Source organism: Macrobrachium nipponense, chromosome 43 (genome assembly GCF_015104395.2).
Source record: "Macrobrachium nipponense isolate FS-2020 chromosome 43, ASM1510439v2, whole genome shotgun sequence".
NCBI classification, from domain to species: domain Eukaryota; kingdom Metazoa; phylum Arthropoda; class Malacostraca; order Decapoda; family Palaemonidae; genus Macrobrachium; species Macrobrachium nipponense.
The window spans coordinates 3,411,617-3,430,515 of record NC_061104.1 but is presented as its reverse complement, the minus strand read 5'-3'; the positions used below and the strand labels follow the sequence as shown (position 1 = coordinate 3,430,515).

Here is an 18,899-nt window from a genome sequence, read left to right as displayed (position 1 = left end):
ATAAGGAGAGAGAGAGAGAGAGAGAGAGAGAGAGAGAGAGAGAGAGAGAGCCAAACTTCCTATTTCAATTTAGTAAATGAGATAATCGAGAGAGAGAGAGAGAGAGAGGAGAGAGAGAGAGAGAGAGAGAGAGAGTCGAGCTCATTTGGACAAAAACGAGTTGAGACGCACATACGACCTCCAAAATAACAAGGCTGCCTTTTTTCGCAAACGATCTCTTAGAGAGAGAGAGAGAGAGAGAGAGAGAGAGAGAGAGAGGAAAGATATATTATGGGGTTTAGGAAGGCCCCCACCCCTTAAAAAATGGGGGGTGGGTGGGTCCTCAGACGAGTGAGTAACTGATGGGCGGCTAGTCTATTGAGTCCTTTAAAGTCAAACCGGACGATTAACCTAGGAAAAAAAATCTCCCAAATTTATGGTTCCTTTTTGGGGGGTTCGAGTGAGTGCTCATATTTGGTAATGGAGCCTCGGAGATTTTATATTTTAGGGGGGGCCTTCATTCGGCGAAAGAGCCTCTTAGAAGCTATTATTTATTAAATGTTTGTCTATATTGCCTTAGATATCTTCAAGTAATTAGGTCTTGTTTATAGAAGTGCATCTAAGAGTACTTTATTTATCTATTTGTTTGTTTACTAACGATAGGAATAATGTTAATTGACGCTGCGACTCATTAAGTTGAGATGCAGTTTTTACTTATAAATTAACGTATATTTCAACGGTTTTATGTTATGTTGGTTATAGAGAATTTATGATTGGTTTCCTCTCTCTCTCTCTCTGACAAGACTGAAAAACGTCTGTTTGCCTGGCAATAACTCTCTCTCTGACAAGACTGAAAAACGTGTTTGCCTGGCAATAACTCTCTCTCTCTCTCTCTCTCTCTCTCACGTGACTTCATTATATAAGAGAATACCGCTGGAAAATGACAGACAAAAATCCGTACCAAGCGCTTTCGTCTTTATTGGGCAAAAGACATAAGTGCTCGGTACGGATTTCTGCTTATCATTGTCCTGAGGTATTCGCTTAGACATACACACACACACACACATATATATATGGTGATACAATCTGCAATGATGTAAAATCCTTCTGTAGTTTTACATCACTGTAGATTGTATCCCCATTTATTTTGAGGTACGACATATTACCTAGCTTCTGCACATACACACACACACACACACACACACACACACACACACACACATATATATATATATATATATATATATATATATATATATATATATATATATATATATATATGACTGGTAAAGATGTTCTGTTACAACAGAATTCCATCTACTAAAAGGAGCCCATAAAAACACCAAAATATAGAGAGAAAAATACTATATTTCAGAGACTGCTGAAGAGGGAGACAGCAGTCTCTGAAATATAGTATTTTCCCCTCTATTTTGGTGTTTTTATGGGCTCCTTTTCGTAGATATATATATATATATATATATATATATATATATAATATATAATATATATATATGTCTTTTTACTGTAATAGAACAGTATAATATGAAGATAAAAGGCCCATAAAAAACTATTTTAACGTTGCAACCATATATTTCGAGCACTTCCTATTTCCATATTCTGCCAGTGATCAGGAGCACAGAAGGAAGTGCTCGAAATATATATGGCTGCAAAGTTAAAATAGTGTTTTATGGGCCTTTTATCTTCATATATACATCATGCAAAGCAAATTTCGTTGATGCTGCACAAGTCAAAACACTTCAAACGAAACAGGAATAGAAAAGGCTACCGACAGCCTTTTACTGTAACCCAATAACCTCACCAGCTTATCGTTAATGAAAGGCGAGACGATGGCTCCCAGTCGACCCATCATCGACGTCAGCCCGAGACCTCTGGTCCGAAGAGTCGTTGGGTAGAGCTCGCTGCAATAGAGGTAGATGACCTGGTAGGCCGATGTGATGAGGAACTTGCCCACCATGACCACCGTCAGGAAGAACCACGTGTTGCGCTCTGCAGGTGGATGAGAGACAGAGACAGACAGGTACAGAACGGGTTTGATAGTTGCCAATTGACTGGTATTCAATTTTTTCCTATCAGAGGTTTTTTTTTTCTACAATTAAGGATGTATTTCTCATTGTAATATTGTCCAAGTCAACCGAAGGATGTCTGTAGGACATGAGTTTAAGGGAATGACAGTACAGAACAGGTATGGATTCAAGTCTGAACGAAGAAACACGTACAAAACGGGTTTGATAGTTACCAATTGACTGGTATTCGATTTCTTCCTATCAGAGTTTTCTACAGTCATGGATGTATTTCTTGTCATATATTGCCCGAGTCAACCAAAGAGAGTCTGTAGGACATGAGTTTGAAGGGAATGACAGGTACAGAACAGGTATGAATTCACGCCTGAACAAAGAAACACGTACAGAAAGGGTTTTATAGTTGCCAATTGACTGGTATTCAATGTCAGAGGGTTTTTTCTTCAATTAAGGATGTATTTCTTATTATAATGTTGTCCAAGTCAACCAAAGGAAGTCTGTAGGATATGAATTTGAAGGGAAAGACAGGTACAGGACAGGTATGAATTCAAGTCTGAAGGAAGGGACACGTACTGAACTTGCATGATAGTTGCCAGTGATGTCTGGCATTCAAAAATCTTATAAGAGTTTTCTCTATATTTAAAACTTTATTTTTTTCAATTTTATTGTCCAACACAACCACCTGAAGTTTAAAGGACACAAATTTGAAGGCAGAGACAGGTACAGACCATGTATGAACCGAAGTTTGGACTCGCATGGTAGTTGCCAGATATGTCTGGTATTCAAAGATCTTATCGGAGTTTTCTCTATATTTATAACTTTATTTTCTTTTATTTCAGTGTGTCCAACACAACCAACTGAAGTATAAAGGACACAAATTTGAAGGCAGAGACGGGTACAGAACATGTGTGAACTGAAGTTTGATGGGAAAGATACGTACAGACCAGGTATGGTAATTGCCAGTGATAAATGGCATAAATTTCTTTTCTAATGGTTTTCTGAATTTGTGATTCTTTATTATTTTTATTATTTCTAATTATATGTGGTTCAGGGCATTCAATGGAAGTCTGTGGGACTCAAATTTGAAGGGCGGGACAGGTACAGAACAGGTAAGATAACTGCCAGTGACATCTGGTACCCAAATTCATCTTATCTGAGTTTCCTGAAGGTATTTTTTTCTATTATATGTTGTCCAGGGCAACTAAAGGAAGTCCGTGGGACTCAAATTTGAAGGGCGAGACGGGTACAGAACAGGTATGAACTCAAGATTTGAAGGGAGACAAGGGAGGAAGACACGTACAGAACAGGTACGACAAGGTACGACAACTACCAAATGACATCATCGTCTACCTATAAGAAAGTTTCTGTTTATCTCAAATCTCACGTTAACCAGGACACCTAAAATGACTCAGGACTCAAAAGACTTCAGGACTCAAAGGAGCTCCCCACAGGACTCAAAAGAATTCAGGATTCAAAGGAGACCCCCACAGGACTCAAAAGACTTCAGGACTCAAAGGAGACCCCCACAGGACTCAAAAGACTTCAGGACTCACCTCCAGGGAGGACTAGGAGCACCAGGACGGCGACGCCGCAGGAGGCTAGGAAGACTATGAGAGGAATCTTCCTGCCTATCCTCATGACGACGGGAATGATGAGTGTGTAGGACGGTAGCTCCATCAGGCCCCCGAGGAACATGTATAGGTATGGGTCGGCGCTGTTGAGAGAGAGAGAGAGAGAGAGAGAGAGAGAGAGAGAGAGAGAGAGAGAGAGAGATTTGAATACGATTAATCTTTATGCTACTGATGGCGGATAATAAAATCTCTAGCTGCATTTTGAATTAACGTGGTGGAAATATATTCACTCTTGCTTAGTTATCTATTTATTTATTTATTTGTTTATTAATTCATCTGTTTAATAATTTATTAATCATGAATATTTTGTTTTATTTATATTTTGACAAAAACTTTACACCAAACCCTTATGTAATAAAGTATTTTTATTTTTCATTTTCTGCATATCCTGATGATATGACTTCATCCTTAAAATGATATTCCCTTGATTTTCCGGTCCCTATTTTGTTTACATCTTCAAAAAACACGTATGCAGCACTTTAGATAACACATATCATCTTTCACGCACGTATTGTTATGTATTTTTCGTATCTGAAGCTTGACAAAGACAAAAAAAAAAAATAATTAAACCATTTTTGGAAGCCAAATGAACCTTGCACTTCACTTCAAATCAAACTTGTCAAGTTATAAGAAAAATCTAAGGAAATCATCTAGTTATAAGACACATCTAATTAGTAGACACTTAACAGACGATAAATACGAAAGCTAATATTCAAAAGTCTTATAAAATATATACCAGTAAACATATCTTAAATATCAAAACCCTGCCATAAGGTGACTGTGATTCTTTAATGTTGACATCAATACGTCAAATGATATTCTAAGTCTAATGATTTATGCTTTGTAAACGAGATACTGTAATTTTGAATGGGCTCAGTTGATTTGTTGATTTTCAAGCTAATAGCTGTTATTGCTATTTTCCAACAGACAGGTAAGTAAGTGGATGAATTTGAGACAGTTAATAGAGATATTAGCTAACAAAACAAGTTCCCGACTCAAAAATGGACAGTCCAAACATATGGAATTTCTCAAAAGTAACATAATATTATCAAATTAGCAGTAAAATGTCTAGCAAATAGCTGTTATTGCTATTTTCCAATAGACAGATAAGTAAGTGGATGAATTTAAGACAGATAATACAGAGATTAGTTAACATTACAAGCTCCAGTCTTAAAAAAAAGACAGTCGAAACAAGATAACATACAGACAGATAAGACATAAGGAAGAATTCTTCGTAATTAATGCATATTTCGAGTTCCAAGACAGATGACATACATAGTTGAAAAGTCCTGCCTGCCAATGTCTTAAAAAAATCAGTCGAAACACAAAGGAATTCTTCATAATTAATAAACTATTAGCAGGTTCTTCATTACAGCGAAAGGTTCGCAAAGAAGTTCGATCATTTGTGAGTTAGTTACGGGACCGGTCTTGGGGAACTGCCGTGTTTTCTTCGATTTGATGTGAACAGAAGTTTCCAACTTTCTTCTTCTTCAATTAAGTTCGAAGGTTTTTGGCTTTTGGGATTGTGATGTCTGTCTGTCTGTCTGTCTGTCGTCAGTCTATTGACTTGGAGAGAGAGAGAGAGAGAGAGAGAGAGAGAGAGAGAGAAGGAGAGAGAGAGGAGAGACGGAGAGAGAGACGAGGGGGGACCAAGAGAGAGAGAGAGAGAGAGAGAGAGAGAGAGACGCCCCAACTGAAATTGCCAAAATTGAGAGAAAACCCGTAATAGATCGTGACGTCTATCTATCAACTAAGGAGAGAGAGAGAGAGAGAGAGAGAGAGAGAGAGAGAGAGAGAGAGAGAGAGAGAGACTCACCTGAAATTGCCAAAATTGAGAGAGAGGCCGTAATAAACCATCGTACAAGTGATCCAATTGAATGACATAATGAGAGAGACTCTCCTTAGGACTGGGGTCCTGACGAAGACGAATATCCTCCTGAGGAAGTCCTTCGTAGGACTCGCCGACGTCTTCGAGGACGAAGTGGACGTCGGTGACCTGACCCTTGACCCATGACCTCCAGAATCCTCCAATTCTTCTTCTTCTTGGTCTCCCTGGGAGGCCTTCTTGTCGTCAGCCTGGGGTAGGAGATGGACTGTTACGAAAAATTACGTGTGTGAGACCAGTATGAATGGTTATATGCGTGCACTTTGCGTGCACAGACAGGCACGCATGCACGCAACGCATGCGTACACACATACGCTCACATACATGGAAGCAACACACGGGCATCCACTCGCATACACGCAACCACAAACACACAATATAATAAAATATCTAGCAAAGCATAAATCATATTTCGAATTATTTGTCGAAATTATTAAAAATCTTATATAACAATGATAGCTTTCATTTACCTACACACACACAAACACACACTCACATACACGAAACCCCAAAAACATACATACATATATTTAAAAATAGTTTAGAATTATTTGACAAAATTGTTAAAAGTCTTATATAATAATGATAGCTTTCATTTACCTACACACACACACAAACAAACTCACAAACATACACTCACATACACGCAAAGGCAAAAACGTACGCATATTAATTGATAAAATACTTGGCAAAGCAAGAACGAAGGTTGGAGTATTTTGCAAAAATGTAAATAAATAGCCCACACACATACACAAACACACACACACAGACATACACACAAACACACACATAGACGAGCACACGTATAATTTGATGAAACATTCGGCAGAGCACAAACCACAATTCGAAAGACCACACAAAAATGTTAACAGCTTTATATTGAAAAAGGCATTCAATCTGCTGCACATACACGCACATACGCACACACACACAAACAAACAAACTAATCTTATAAAGGTCCCGGCAAAGCAATGGCGTCTGATCATAAAAAAAGTATGAACTTTTCAACAGCTGTCATCGACAAAAATGACAAAAGAGCTACAGAAAATGAAAGAAAAAACATTTAGAAGTAAATGGAAAAAATCCTTGTATTGCGTAAATGGGAAAATATACTTTTTAGTAAAAAAATCCATCGTGTTCAATAAACAACCTAGAAATGACGATTCCTAAAGTTCAAAGAACGGTTTTGTTATTTTTAGGGACTAAGCCATTTCGTTTCTAATTTATATCAGTTGAAAAAAAGCGAAGAAAAATATGATAAATGAAATTAGACTTTTGACAAACCAGTGTATAAGGAGTCTCTCTCTCTCTCTCTCTCTCTCTCTCTCTCTCTCCTCTCTCTCTCTCTCTAGACATGGCTTTTAATTCCACGTACATTAACAAAAAATAAATGTTTCTCTCTCTCTCTCTCTCTCTCTCTCTCTCCTTTTAGGGTTGGGTTTTAATTCCACGTAAAATAACATAAAATAAATGCTCTCTCTCTCTCTCTCTCTCTTTCTCTCTCAAAAAAAAAAAAAAAAAAGCTTTGAATCGGCGGTGTTCACGTTTTCATTCGATTAAAATTCCCAACAGGCGATGGGCGTGCGAACTTGCTAACACATTGATTGATAGGTTTATATCTGCCGTAAATCTCCCTGGGTGTGTGTGACGAGCGGTGGCTATTGTGGTCTATTGTCGTTTCGTTAAGGTTCGACTGTTTTCAGTATCAGTCGTGGAAATGCAAAGGTTACGGAAGCCTCCAAAAGCAATTATGACGAAGCGCTGTGAGTGAAGTATAATATGATTTATTGGAGTTTAATAAGTTTAATAATATGATTAATTGAGAGAGAAACGCTGGATATAAACATGGTTGGTGATTGAAGGGTTTGGGTTAACAGGGGCGTTATCCGACCTCCAGCTTACTCGCGGCGCGTGCTGAAATCTACGGTCAGATAGAGCGTTGTTTCACCGACGAAAATTAAAACAAATACGCTATATTGTATTAGAAATAATTTTCTGTAGTGCTTAACATGCATATAATCTATTTTTTTTTTTACATTTCCATTCTAATAAATAAATCATAAATATCTTATCTTAAAATTCCTGTATCTTTAACTCGACGCAAAACACCTTTTTCAGACTTTTTTTTGTGTGGCTTTCTTACCCCCTCACAACCCCGCCTCACCAACAGCAAGAACAACAACAATAACAACAGCAACAAAGTAGCCTGTTGGCTCACTCCCCGAGTAAGCGAAAATTGTTTTTCTAGGTATGCCGCATAAATGAAATAAACTAATTTTTTTTTAATTAACTCATACACTTTTAACACATCCACTCTTAAGAGTTTTTTTTCTTATAATACGTCAATTTAACAATTATTTTAACACATCAAATGGAACATGCAGCTTTTGATATTACCTCATCAATTTTAACGCAGCCATTAACACTTCATTCTCAACATCGCTTTTAACACATCACTTTTTTAACACATCCACTTTTAACACGTCACCTTTAACTCATCCACTTTAAACAAATCCACTTATAATACGTCACCATTAACACACCCGAAATTAATTTAACACATCACATTTTACGCATTACCTCTAACACATCCTATTCTAACACATCCACTTTTAACACACTTAATCAAGTGCCAAATATCTTCGGAATCAACCACCCAACCTGAATCTACAGACAGCTGTAATCAGTTGAATCGAATATGGCAACAGCATTTTTCCGTACACGTTCCGTACGTGGAGGGAGGACAACGGGACGATACAGTTACGGTACAAACAAGGTACAAACCGAAACACTGAACAATTATAGCAGAAATAATCAGCTTTCAAGATTAGTAATATGATTTCTCTGAATTGCTCGCAAATTGGGACCCAGGTCCTGATAGCAAGACTGCATAGCGGAACTGTTAAATCGTGTCTGGGCGGAGATATGACTACTAATTGCATAGAGGATTGAGTACAATTTACTTATAAGTATATTAAATGTAAATTTTATAAGTTTCTTTACATTTTTGGGGGATCTTAAAAGTATAAAGTACATATAAGTCCAGATATAACAACTAATTGCATGGAGAATTGAATACAACTTACTTATAAGTATATTAAATGTCATTTTTAATTATATTTCTATTTATAAATTAAGTATACCTAAGAATAGGTCTTAGTAGATCCATCGTTTTTATACATACATGTATACAGAGAGAGAGAGAGAGAGAGAGAGAGAGAGAGAGAGAGAAGAGATTTTCACAGTGTAATATGAAAAAAAAATTCATACTGTCAGATTCGTCTTAATTTGTAGAGCCATAACACGCACGCAGAAGGAGGGAGAGTTTCTTACCTTACCTTACCTTACAGACCTTACAGTTCGTTCGGGTTGCCCCAGGTCCCTCAGTGTGAGGCGCCTCTAATGTCTACCAGAGAGTTGCTAGTACATCTTCCGGTATATTTTGCATCTTCCAATCTTGGATGGTCTGGGATGCAGTTTAGATATTTGTCGAGCTTATTCTTAAACACATCTACGCTCACTCCTGATATATTCCTCAGATGAGCTGGCAACGCATTGAATAGACGCTGCATTATCGATGCTGGTGCGTAGTGGATTAATGTCCTGTGCTTTCCCTCCTTTATTTTTTCTGGTATAGTTTTGGGCACTATTAATCTACCTCTGCTTGCTCTTTCTGATATTTTTAGTTCCATGATATTTTCTGTTATCCTTCTATCTGTTTCCATGCCTGAATTATCATGTAGCGTTCTCTCTCCTTTCTAGACTATATAATTTTAAGGATTGTAGTCTTTCCCAGTAGTCTAGGTCCTTAACTTCTTCTATTCTAGCTGTAAAGGACCTTTGTACACTCTCTATTTGTGCAATATCCTTTTGATAGTGTGGGTACCATATCATATTGCAATATTCAAGTGGACTACGAACATATGTTTTATAAAGCATAATCATGTGTTCAGCTTTTCTTGTTTTGAAGTGCCGTAACAACATTCCCATTTTTGCTTTACATTTTGCCAACAGAATTGCTATTTGATCATTGCATAACATGTTCCTATTCATCATCACACCAAGGTCTTTAACTGCTTCCTTATTTGTGATTGTCTCATTATTAGGTCCCCTATATGCATATAGCTTTCCTTCTCTGTCTCCATAATTTATTGATTCAAATTTATCAGAGTTAAATACCATCCTATTACCTCTGCCCAATCATATACTTTGTTAAGGTCTCTTTGTAGAGCGTTCCTATCTCATCACAAGTAATTTCTCTACTTATTCTTGTGTCATCAGCGAAACTACTCACTACCGAATCCTTAACATTACTGTCTATGTCTTCAATCATAATAACAAACAATATTGCAGCTAGCACCGTACCTTGTGGCACACCGGATATTACCTTGGTTTCATCCGATTTCTCATCGTTTGCAATAACTATCTGTTTTCTGTTGTGTAAAAATTCTTTTAACCATCTTCCTACTTTATCTACGATATTGTGTTTTCTAATTTTCTTTGCTAATATATTATGGTCTACTTTGTCAAAAGCTTTTGCAAAGTCTAGATAAACCACATCTGTTTCATTTCCGCTTTTCATATTTTTGAATATGTTCTCACGGTGGACTAACAGTTGGGTTTGTACTTTTTCCGGGTACTAAAAACCGTGTTGTCCTATATTAAACAAATTATTTTTTATTAAATGTTTCATAATATTTTTCTTCATTACCCTTTCATACACTTTCATAATATGTGATGTTTAGACTCACAGGCCTATAATTACTTGCCTCTAGTCTTGATCCACTTTTGAAAGTAGGGGTGATATATGCTAATTTGTGCTCATCATAAATCTTGCCTGTATCTACACTTTGTCTTAATAATATTGCAAGTGGCTTTGCGATAGAATGAACTACTTTCTTTAACAAAATAGCAGGGACTCCATCAGGCCCTGCAGCAGCTCCATTTTTAATTTCATTAATTGCCTGCACAATATCAGCTTCATTAATTTCTATGTCAGCTAAATATTCACTATTTTCTTCCCTTACTTCTATATCATTATCTTCATTATCTATTCTAGGGGTGAATTCTCTCTTATATCGTTCTGCCAGTATGTTGCAAATTTCCTTTTTTTCATTCGTTAATCTCCCTTCAATTCTCAGAGGGCCTATTCTATTCTTCTTTTATTCATCTTCTTCGCATATGAGTATAATAGTTTGGGGTTTTGCTTGATATTTAATAGGGTTTTTCTTCCAAGTCCCGTTTTTCATTTTCTTTTGATTGTATAATCTTTTGTTCTGCATTTTCTATCTTACTTTTTAGTTCTATAAATAACTTTCCATGCATTTTTTTCTTTTGCAAGACCTTTTTTCCACTTTCTGATTTTCTGGAACAAGATCCTTCTGTCTCTTGGTATGCATGAATGATGTTTACTTTTCTTCTTCGGTATATATTTTTCCACTCTTTTTCTAATATTTTTATATAATATCTCCGTATTTACCCTTATGTCATCACTTACGAAAATGTTATCCCAATCTTTGTTTAATTCTTCATAATTTCGACCATTTTATATTTTTACTGTAGAAGTTGTATTTCCATATCGTTCCCACTTTTTCATTTCTTGCTTATCTCTATTTTCACTTGCTTTGGAATGAACTGTTAATTCTATGACATTATGGTCTGAAATACTCGCATTATAAACTATTATTTCTTTAACATAATTCATCTCGTTCACAAATACTAGGTCTAAAGTATTTTCCTTTCTTGTTGGCAGGTGATTTATTTGTTGAATGTTGTATTCTAGTAGCATATCTAATAGCTTTTCAAATTGCCTCTTATCTTCTGCACTACTATTACTCTCTTTTTTATATGTATAAGTACAACCACAATCTCCTATTCGTTCTTTCCATTCTACGAAAGGAAAGTTGAAGTCACCAGATAGGAGAATAGTCCAGTCCTTGTGATTTCTACATATATCATCCAATTTTTCAATTATTAAGTCAAACTCTTTAGTATTAGGAGGTCTATATATTACTATGTTCATAAATTTTTCAGATTCAAATTCTACCGGCTATTAGTTCACATTCTGAGTTACTATATTTCTCATATATTTTTCCTTGTTTTTTGTCTTTCCCATATATTGCGGTTCCCCCTTGATTCCTATTTTTTCTATCTGATCTATAAGTTTGGAACCCTTTTATTTGGTCCTCATTTCCAGTCTTCTTGGAATACCCGGTTTCACTTATATTCATTATATCTATTTTCTTTTCATTTTGGGTTAGTTCTTCTAAGTACTCTATTTTTCTTTTTGAGTTACTCGTAACTAAACCCTGCGCATTCATCACTATGATGGTTTGCGTGTTTTCTCCTTTCATTTAATAATGGTAGTAATAAGGATTTTCCCATGTCTCTTTCCTGTTCTGGTATGTTGTTCTTTTTTTCATTTCCAGAAATTCTGACATTAAAAAATCCAACTTTTCCATAATATTTGATCTTCCTTCATCATAATTATTCATTTTGTGTCTGAATCTGCAATTTTCTCCGTTTCTGCAATATCCTCTTGCATAATAAATACAGTTATTATCTCTTGAGTAGAATTTCGGAGCTGATGCTTTGAAATTTTTTGCTACACTCTGCATATCATTGGTGGTTGCTTTTCTCTTTTACCTGATATTCTTGATTTCTCTCTTTATTGTTTCTTTCTTATTTTGGATTTTATTACTTGGTTGGTTATTTATTTGATTATGATTCATGGCTACAGGGTGCATATATTTGCATTTTTTGTCGAACTTACATCCTTTTCCTTCTTTTAGGTTTTTAACATATTTTTTGGATGCAGATCTCTGCAATCATCCCCATATCCATCTAAGTATGCACATTTACCATATATTTCATAGTTTTGACATATCTTAGGATGTTTGTAGTAACATCTTTCTCCAAATCTGCAATTCCCTCTTTTCAAAAGGTTGCAGATTTTGTCTTTCTTGTCTATTTTTTCCTCTTTCCCGTCATTGTGTAGATCTGGGTAGAGCCTCTTCGGGATTTGCTTTTCTGTTGTCATATCGTAATTTATTTCTTCGTATGTATGCTGCTTTATTGCCTCATATGTAGTATCAATGAGTATCTCTGCATCCATACTTTTATCTTGTTCTTTGTTTTCCTTATTTTTTTTCTGTCATTTCATTTTTGTTTACTTCTCTTCCGTTTTCCTCTTCTTCTTTTTTCTTCTTCTTCTTCCTTCTTCCTTCTCTTCTTTCATCCTCAACTATTTGTACATTCAATCTTGATTTAATAACATTGTCTATCCATGATAGACATGTTGAACAAAAAATTCTTGTATCTTTTCTCAAATCTTGTATTACCTCAGCACACTGTGGATGGGTCGGAATGTTGCATGCAGCACATTTTCTGATTAGGTTTTGTGGATTGACTATGCTATACCAAACCTTACACAGTTTGCATGCTTTTGGCATTCTTTTTCCTAATGCATCAATTAGGATATTCACAAGATTCACCTTATTCATTTTCTTTGTCGGAATATGTTGGTTTATGTATATTTTCTTTATGAGTCTCTTGACCACTTGGATTTTATTTGGAACTTCTTCAATTATTTTCAAGATGTTTTCATTAGATTTGTTCCAGTTTGAAGGATTATATCCTTCTAATATATCTATGAAAGCTTTTGTATCTTTTTGGTTAGGACTGTTGCTGATTTCATAGATGAGAAATGCCAGTTCCCTTCCTGCTACCTCATCGTATTGCGAATCTGCTAAACACGCCAAATTACGCCACCTCTTCCCGCCACCTCTTAGAGAGGAGAGAGAGATGAAGACGAGAGAGAGAGAGAGAGAGAGAGAGAGAGAGAGAGAGAGAGAGAGAGCCTTACGTCATACACCCATATATCTTTGCTATTATTTCTGACCATTTTCTACCTGATAAATAAAATTACTACTAAAAAAATGAGTAAATTTATATCAGCTTTAAATGCGACCACGAAAAGTGGCGTGAAACACTCGTAGACTTTTTCACCCTACCAGACTTTAAAACCACCCACCTCCTCCTTCATCTCCCTGATGGTCGACAGGAGCCAAGTGGTGTCGAAGGACTTTCGGCTGTTCCAGCGGGCGGCCCTTTGGAGTTCCCTCTCGGCCTCGCTCCACTTCCCCGTCTGGATCAACCAGCGAGGAGACTCCGGCAGTAATCTGAGATTTGGAAGGAAACAGGGGGTTAGAGAGGGAATGGAAAAATCTTCCGGGGGGAAGGTGGGGGCGGGGGGAGGGATAGGGAGGGAAGGGGGGACAGGGAGAGGGAAGGATGAGAGGGAAGGGAAGGGGAGGGGAAGGAAGTGAGAGGGAGGGTGGAGGGAAAGGGGTTTTTTTAAGTGTTGGTTAAATAAAAATATAATTAGTGAAATAGTTGTGTATTGTGCATTGTCTTTGTAAATATATCTGTATGTATGTATACAGACATAAGCATAATCTAATATATATATATATATATATATATATATATATATATATATATATATATATATATATATATACAATTCTCCTTATTTTCACTAATCTACTAAACTCCAGTCTCCAACCACGAATTTCTCATCAGGCGAATGAATATTCAAATTCAATGTTCACCTCTGATGTTTTTCACAAACTTCCAACACATTCAGTCTGAATTTTCTCTCAGTTTAGTGAGAAAAGTATTTGCAAACTCCAGAACCATTTAATGACAGTTTTAAATAAAGGTATCAGTGGGTTTGTATCCTTTATTGCTTGTGTCCTGAAGGGCTTAATTTTCATATATTTTTTATTCAAAGTTGTTGTGGATATTTCTAGAAACATGAAAGAAATAATTGCTTATATTGTTGTGGATATTAAGAAAAATTATAACGAGAATATCTCTATACGTTTTCTATATAAGTTCTGAAGATGTTGTGGATTTTTCAAGAAATATCACAAAAGTAATGGCTTATATTGTTTTGGATATAAGCTCCCCCCCAAAAAAAAAAAAAAAAAAAAACTATTTCTTCCATACTATTTTCTGAAGGTGTTATGGATATTTGAAGAAAATATGAGGAAAATATTGCTATAATTATGTTCAGTGAGTTGCAGGTCATGGAATTTTTAAGCAGTTTAATTGCTTATTTCATGCTGAAACATCTGTGCTTGAAATATGTTTGGAGCTTCGCAGCTGTTACGTATACCTGACACCCGACTCAGCATAAATACATACATACATACGTACACAAATACATATATACATATATAACAACATTGACTCTGCATACATGCATGTGTGCATACGAACATAAATACAACATACACATATAGCAACATTGACTGAGCATACATAGTACATATGTAGTACATACGTACACAATTACATATGTAACGACATTGACTCAGCATATATACATATGTAAAATCATACTAAATACATATATGCATATATAACAACATTGACTCAATATACATACACAAGGAGAGTTGATAAGTTTAAGTATTTGGGATCTTTTGTTAACGCTGGAGGAAGTATGGAAGAAGAAGTAAAACATCGGGTACAGGCAGGCTGGAACAACTGGAGAGCGGCCTCGGGAGTTCTTTGTGACAAAAGAGTGCCGCTTAGGTTAAAAGGAAAATTTCACAAGACGGTGGTAAGAACAGCAATGCTGTATGGTACGGAAACAGCAAGCATGAGAAAAGCAGAGCAGAAGAAGATGGATGTGGCAGAAATGAGAATGCTTAGGTGGATGTCTGGGGTAACAAGAGTGGATAGGATCAGAAATGACTACATAAGGGGGGTCAACTAAGGTGGTGGAAGTATCAAAGAAAGTGCAGGAGGGGAGGCTGAGATGGTATGGACACCTGTTGAGGAGAGATGAGGACCACGCTGGGAGACATACTATGGGGGTGGAGGTGCAAGGAAGAAGAAAAAGAGGGAGACCAAGAAAGAGATGGAAGGACTGTGTGAGAGGAGACTTAAATGAGAAGGGAATTGATGAGGCAGAAGCACAAGATAGAAATAGATGGAAACGGCTCATCCGAAACGGCGACCCCATATAAAAATGGGAACAAGCTGGGAAGAAGAAGAAGAAGACATACACATGTACATAAATACACAAATACATATATGTGTATATATAACATTTCACTAACTTCTTTCAATCTAGTTTCTTATGCCAATATATCCACGTACACTGATTATTACCAAAAAGAACCCATGTGTTCCTAATTTGATGTATATTTTAATAATTACAGAACAAGGAAAATTAAATTTTAACAGCTATCAATATATGTACTGGTAGGAACCTTATTCATGAGATATGAGTTTAAAAATATTAAAGAAATATATGTATTTGTTAACTGAGGACATTAATTACAATACCCAACATTAAGAGACCCCCACAAATTACCTAAATACATTTGAGAAGGCTCGCCACTTTCCCCCACAACCTGTCCTAAATTTCCAAATTCACCCACTTTCTCTCCTTAAACTACAATTTCACCCACAAAATCACCCACATCTCTAAACAAACCTCCCACCCTCACCCATTTTTTCTCCTAAATCTCCAAATTCACCCACAAAATCACCCACATCTTTTCTCCCACCTTCCCACCCTCATCCCCTTTCTCTCCTAAATCTTCAAATTCACCCACAAAATCACCCACATCTCTCCAACCCACCTTCCCACCCTCACCCACTTTCTCTCCTTCAACTCCAATTTCACCCACAAAATCACCCACATCTCCTCTCCCACCCTCCCACACTCACCCACATTCTCCCCATTACAATATCACCTACACCTCTTAAACTCCCACACTCCGCCACTCAACTCACATGGTGTTAGCAATGAGCAGTATCACAGGTAAAGAGATTGCCAAGTGCAGATGGCGCCACTCGCGGACGTAGTATGCCACAGCTGGAAGCAGCATGTACCCGATGGCGAAGGGCACGGAGAACAAGATGCCCACGATGCTCCTCTGCTTCGTCGTACAAGCCTCCACGGCTGGAAGCAGAAAATGGGCTCGTAGAAGATGGGATAGAAACAGAAACTGGGTTAGTAGAAAATGGGATGGTAACAGAAAACGGGTTCATAGAAAATGGGATGGTAACAGAAAACGGTTTAGTAGAAAATGGGATGGAAACAGAAAACAGGCTAAGAGAAAATAGGATGGAAACAGAAACCAGGCTTGTAGAAAATGAGATGGAAGCAGAAAAACGGTTCGTAGAAAATAGTTTGGGAACAGAAAACGGGTTCGTAGAAAATGGGATGGAAACAGAAACTGCATCTGTAGAGAATATAATAGTAACAGAAAACGGGTTCATAGAAAATGAGATGGAAACAGAAAACAGGTACGTAGAAAATGAGGATGGAGGTTGCTTACTGGCATGACATTGTAAATGAAAGTTTTAGGGTTAAATTTATAAATGTTACTGCTTTGTCAAAAGGTAATTGCTTTGTCCAAAGGGGATATTATCATGAGGGTAATTGCATGACTAACATGACAAAGTATTTATAAAAGTAATTGCCTGGTAAACTGAAAGGTAACCATAATGGGATGAGGAAAAATAATCATAAAGACAAGGACATTAGCATGAAATGTAATCACCTCAAAATGAAAAGTCACTACAATCATAAACTTGTCAAAATGAAAGGTAATCACAAAGGCAACGTCACTAAAACCGTAAACTCGTCAAAATGAAAGGTAATAACATCAAAATACTCTTCAAAATGAAAGGTAATCACATCAAAATACTCTTCAAAATGGAGAGTAATCACATCAAAATACTCGTCAAAATGAAAGGTAATCACATCAAAATACTCGTCAAAATGAAGGGTAATCACATCAAAATACTTGTCAAAATGAAAGGTAATCGCGTCAAAATACTAGTCAAAATGAAAGGTAATTCCAATCAAAATACTCGTCAAAATGAAAGGTAATCACATCAAAATACTCGTCAAAATGAAAGGTAATTCCAATCAAAATACTCGTCAAAATGAAAGGTAATCACATCAAATACTCGTCAAAATGAAAGGTAATCACAAAGGCAATCACGTCAAAATGAAAGGTAATTGTAAGGCCAATCACGATAAAATGTAAAGTAATTCTAGCCCCAATTCGAAGTCTTGATAGAACTGGCACCTAATATACATATGAAGATTTATACGCCAAAACATTATGATAATATCTAATTAATACTGGCTATCCTGATATTTAAGTATAGGTAAGATATTCCCCGATCAGAAAAAAATCAGTGTTGATAATATTTCCGTAACTGACAAAACATGAGATAAAGGATACATTCCTTTACACAACGATGGAGCCTTCAGTTAAATCCGACTCCAGTTAACAATATTGATAAGAAAAATGAAAGAAAATAATACAAATAAATCACAAAAAATTAAAACCAGCCAAAATAAACCAAGTGAGGAAAGATGACACAGCATTGGCCTAACAGAAAATGAAGATTTAAAAGGGGCCCAAATCACCTCCTGGTTCCTCCAATGATGACGTAGGGGGCAATGGAATCAGCCGAGAGAGAGAGAGAGAGAGAGAGAGAGAGAGAGAGAGAGAGAGAGAGGTCCTTCAGCCATTCTTGTTACGAGTGGTGGGGGTGGGGGAGGGGGGGCTCCTATATGGTGTCTCTGTGGGAGAAAAAACCTCTTGCTAAGCAACTCCAATCAAGCGTAGATTTCCAATTCTCTCTCCCCAGCATCCCTAAGCATCTTACCCACTCTTATCTCACCGATTCTTCTCTCTCTCTCTCTCTCTCTCTCTCTCTCTCTCTCTCTCTCTCTCTCTTATCTTCCTGCCTCGTGATGGGCGAAGGAAATAAAGGGAGGAAAAAATGGATTTTTTTTTCCGCTCAGTGGTTTGGGTTGAAGGATTCGTCATTGAGGGAAAAAACTACATTACGAAAAAAATAAAAATCTTTCTATATATTTGGGTGTTTCCTAAAGTAAAGAATTGTGTTATGTGTTTTGTTTTGAGTTTGTATATTGTTATGGGATAAACAACGTGAGAGCGAGGAGAGGAGGAGGGGCGGAGGAGAGAGATGGACGAAGGTTCGGAGTGGAGAGAGAGAGAGAGAGAAATATGATTGGAGTAACATGATAAATAATAATTTTTACGGAAGTTACATTTTGAGTAAAGGACATTAAACGAATTTTAAGAGAGAGAGAGAGAGAGAGAGAGATGATCGGATTCCCTGGCATTCGGACATTATAACGGTATATCCTACAAGGACTCCCCAGTGACCTGAGCTACGCTCAATCCTGTCCAACCACTATTCCATACTTCGTGGCCTCTCTCTCTCTCTCTCTCTCTCTCTCTCTCTCTCTCTCTCTGCGTCGTCGATTTTCATAGCACTTCCACTTCACCAGTG

The 18,899-nt window shown here is 36.8% G+C and overlaps 1 protein-coding gene across 1 annotated transcript in view; it reads right to left on the bottom strand.

The window, feature by feature from the left end:
• LOC135213773 (organic cation transporter protein-like) overlaps positions 1–18,899 on the bottom strand; it is a 38,263-nt gene that overhangs the window by 9,964 nt on the left and 9,400 nt on the right. Inside the window, exons 8-12 of the mRNA XM_064247900.1 lie at positions 16,350–16,518; positions 13,567–13,714; positions 5,466–5,725; positions 3,572–3,732; positions 1,799–1,986 (exon numbers count right to left, since the gene is read on the bottom strand). Of these exons, the coding sequence (XP_064103970.1) occupies positions 1,799–1,986; positions 3,572–3,732; positions 5,466–5,725; positions 13,567–13,714; positions 16,350–16,518 (926 nt within the window). The remainder of the gene's footprint in view (positions 1–1,798; positions 1,987–3,571; positions 3,733–5,465; positions 5,726–13,566; positions 13,715–16,349; positions 16,519–18,899) is intronic.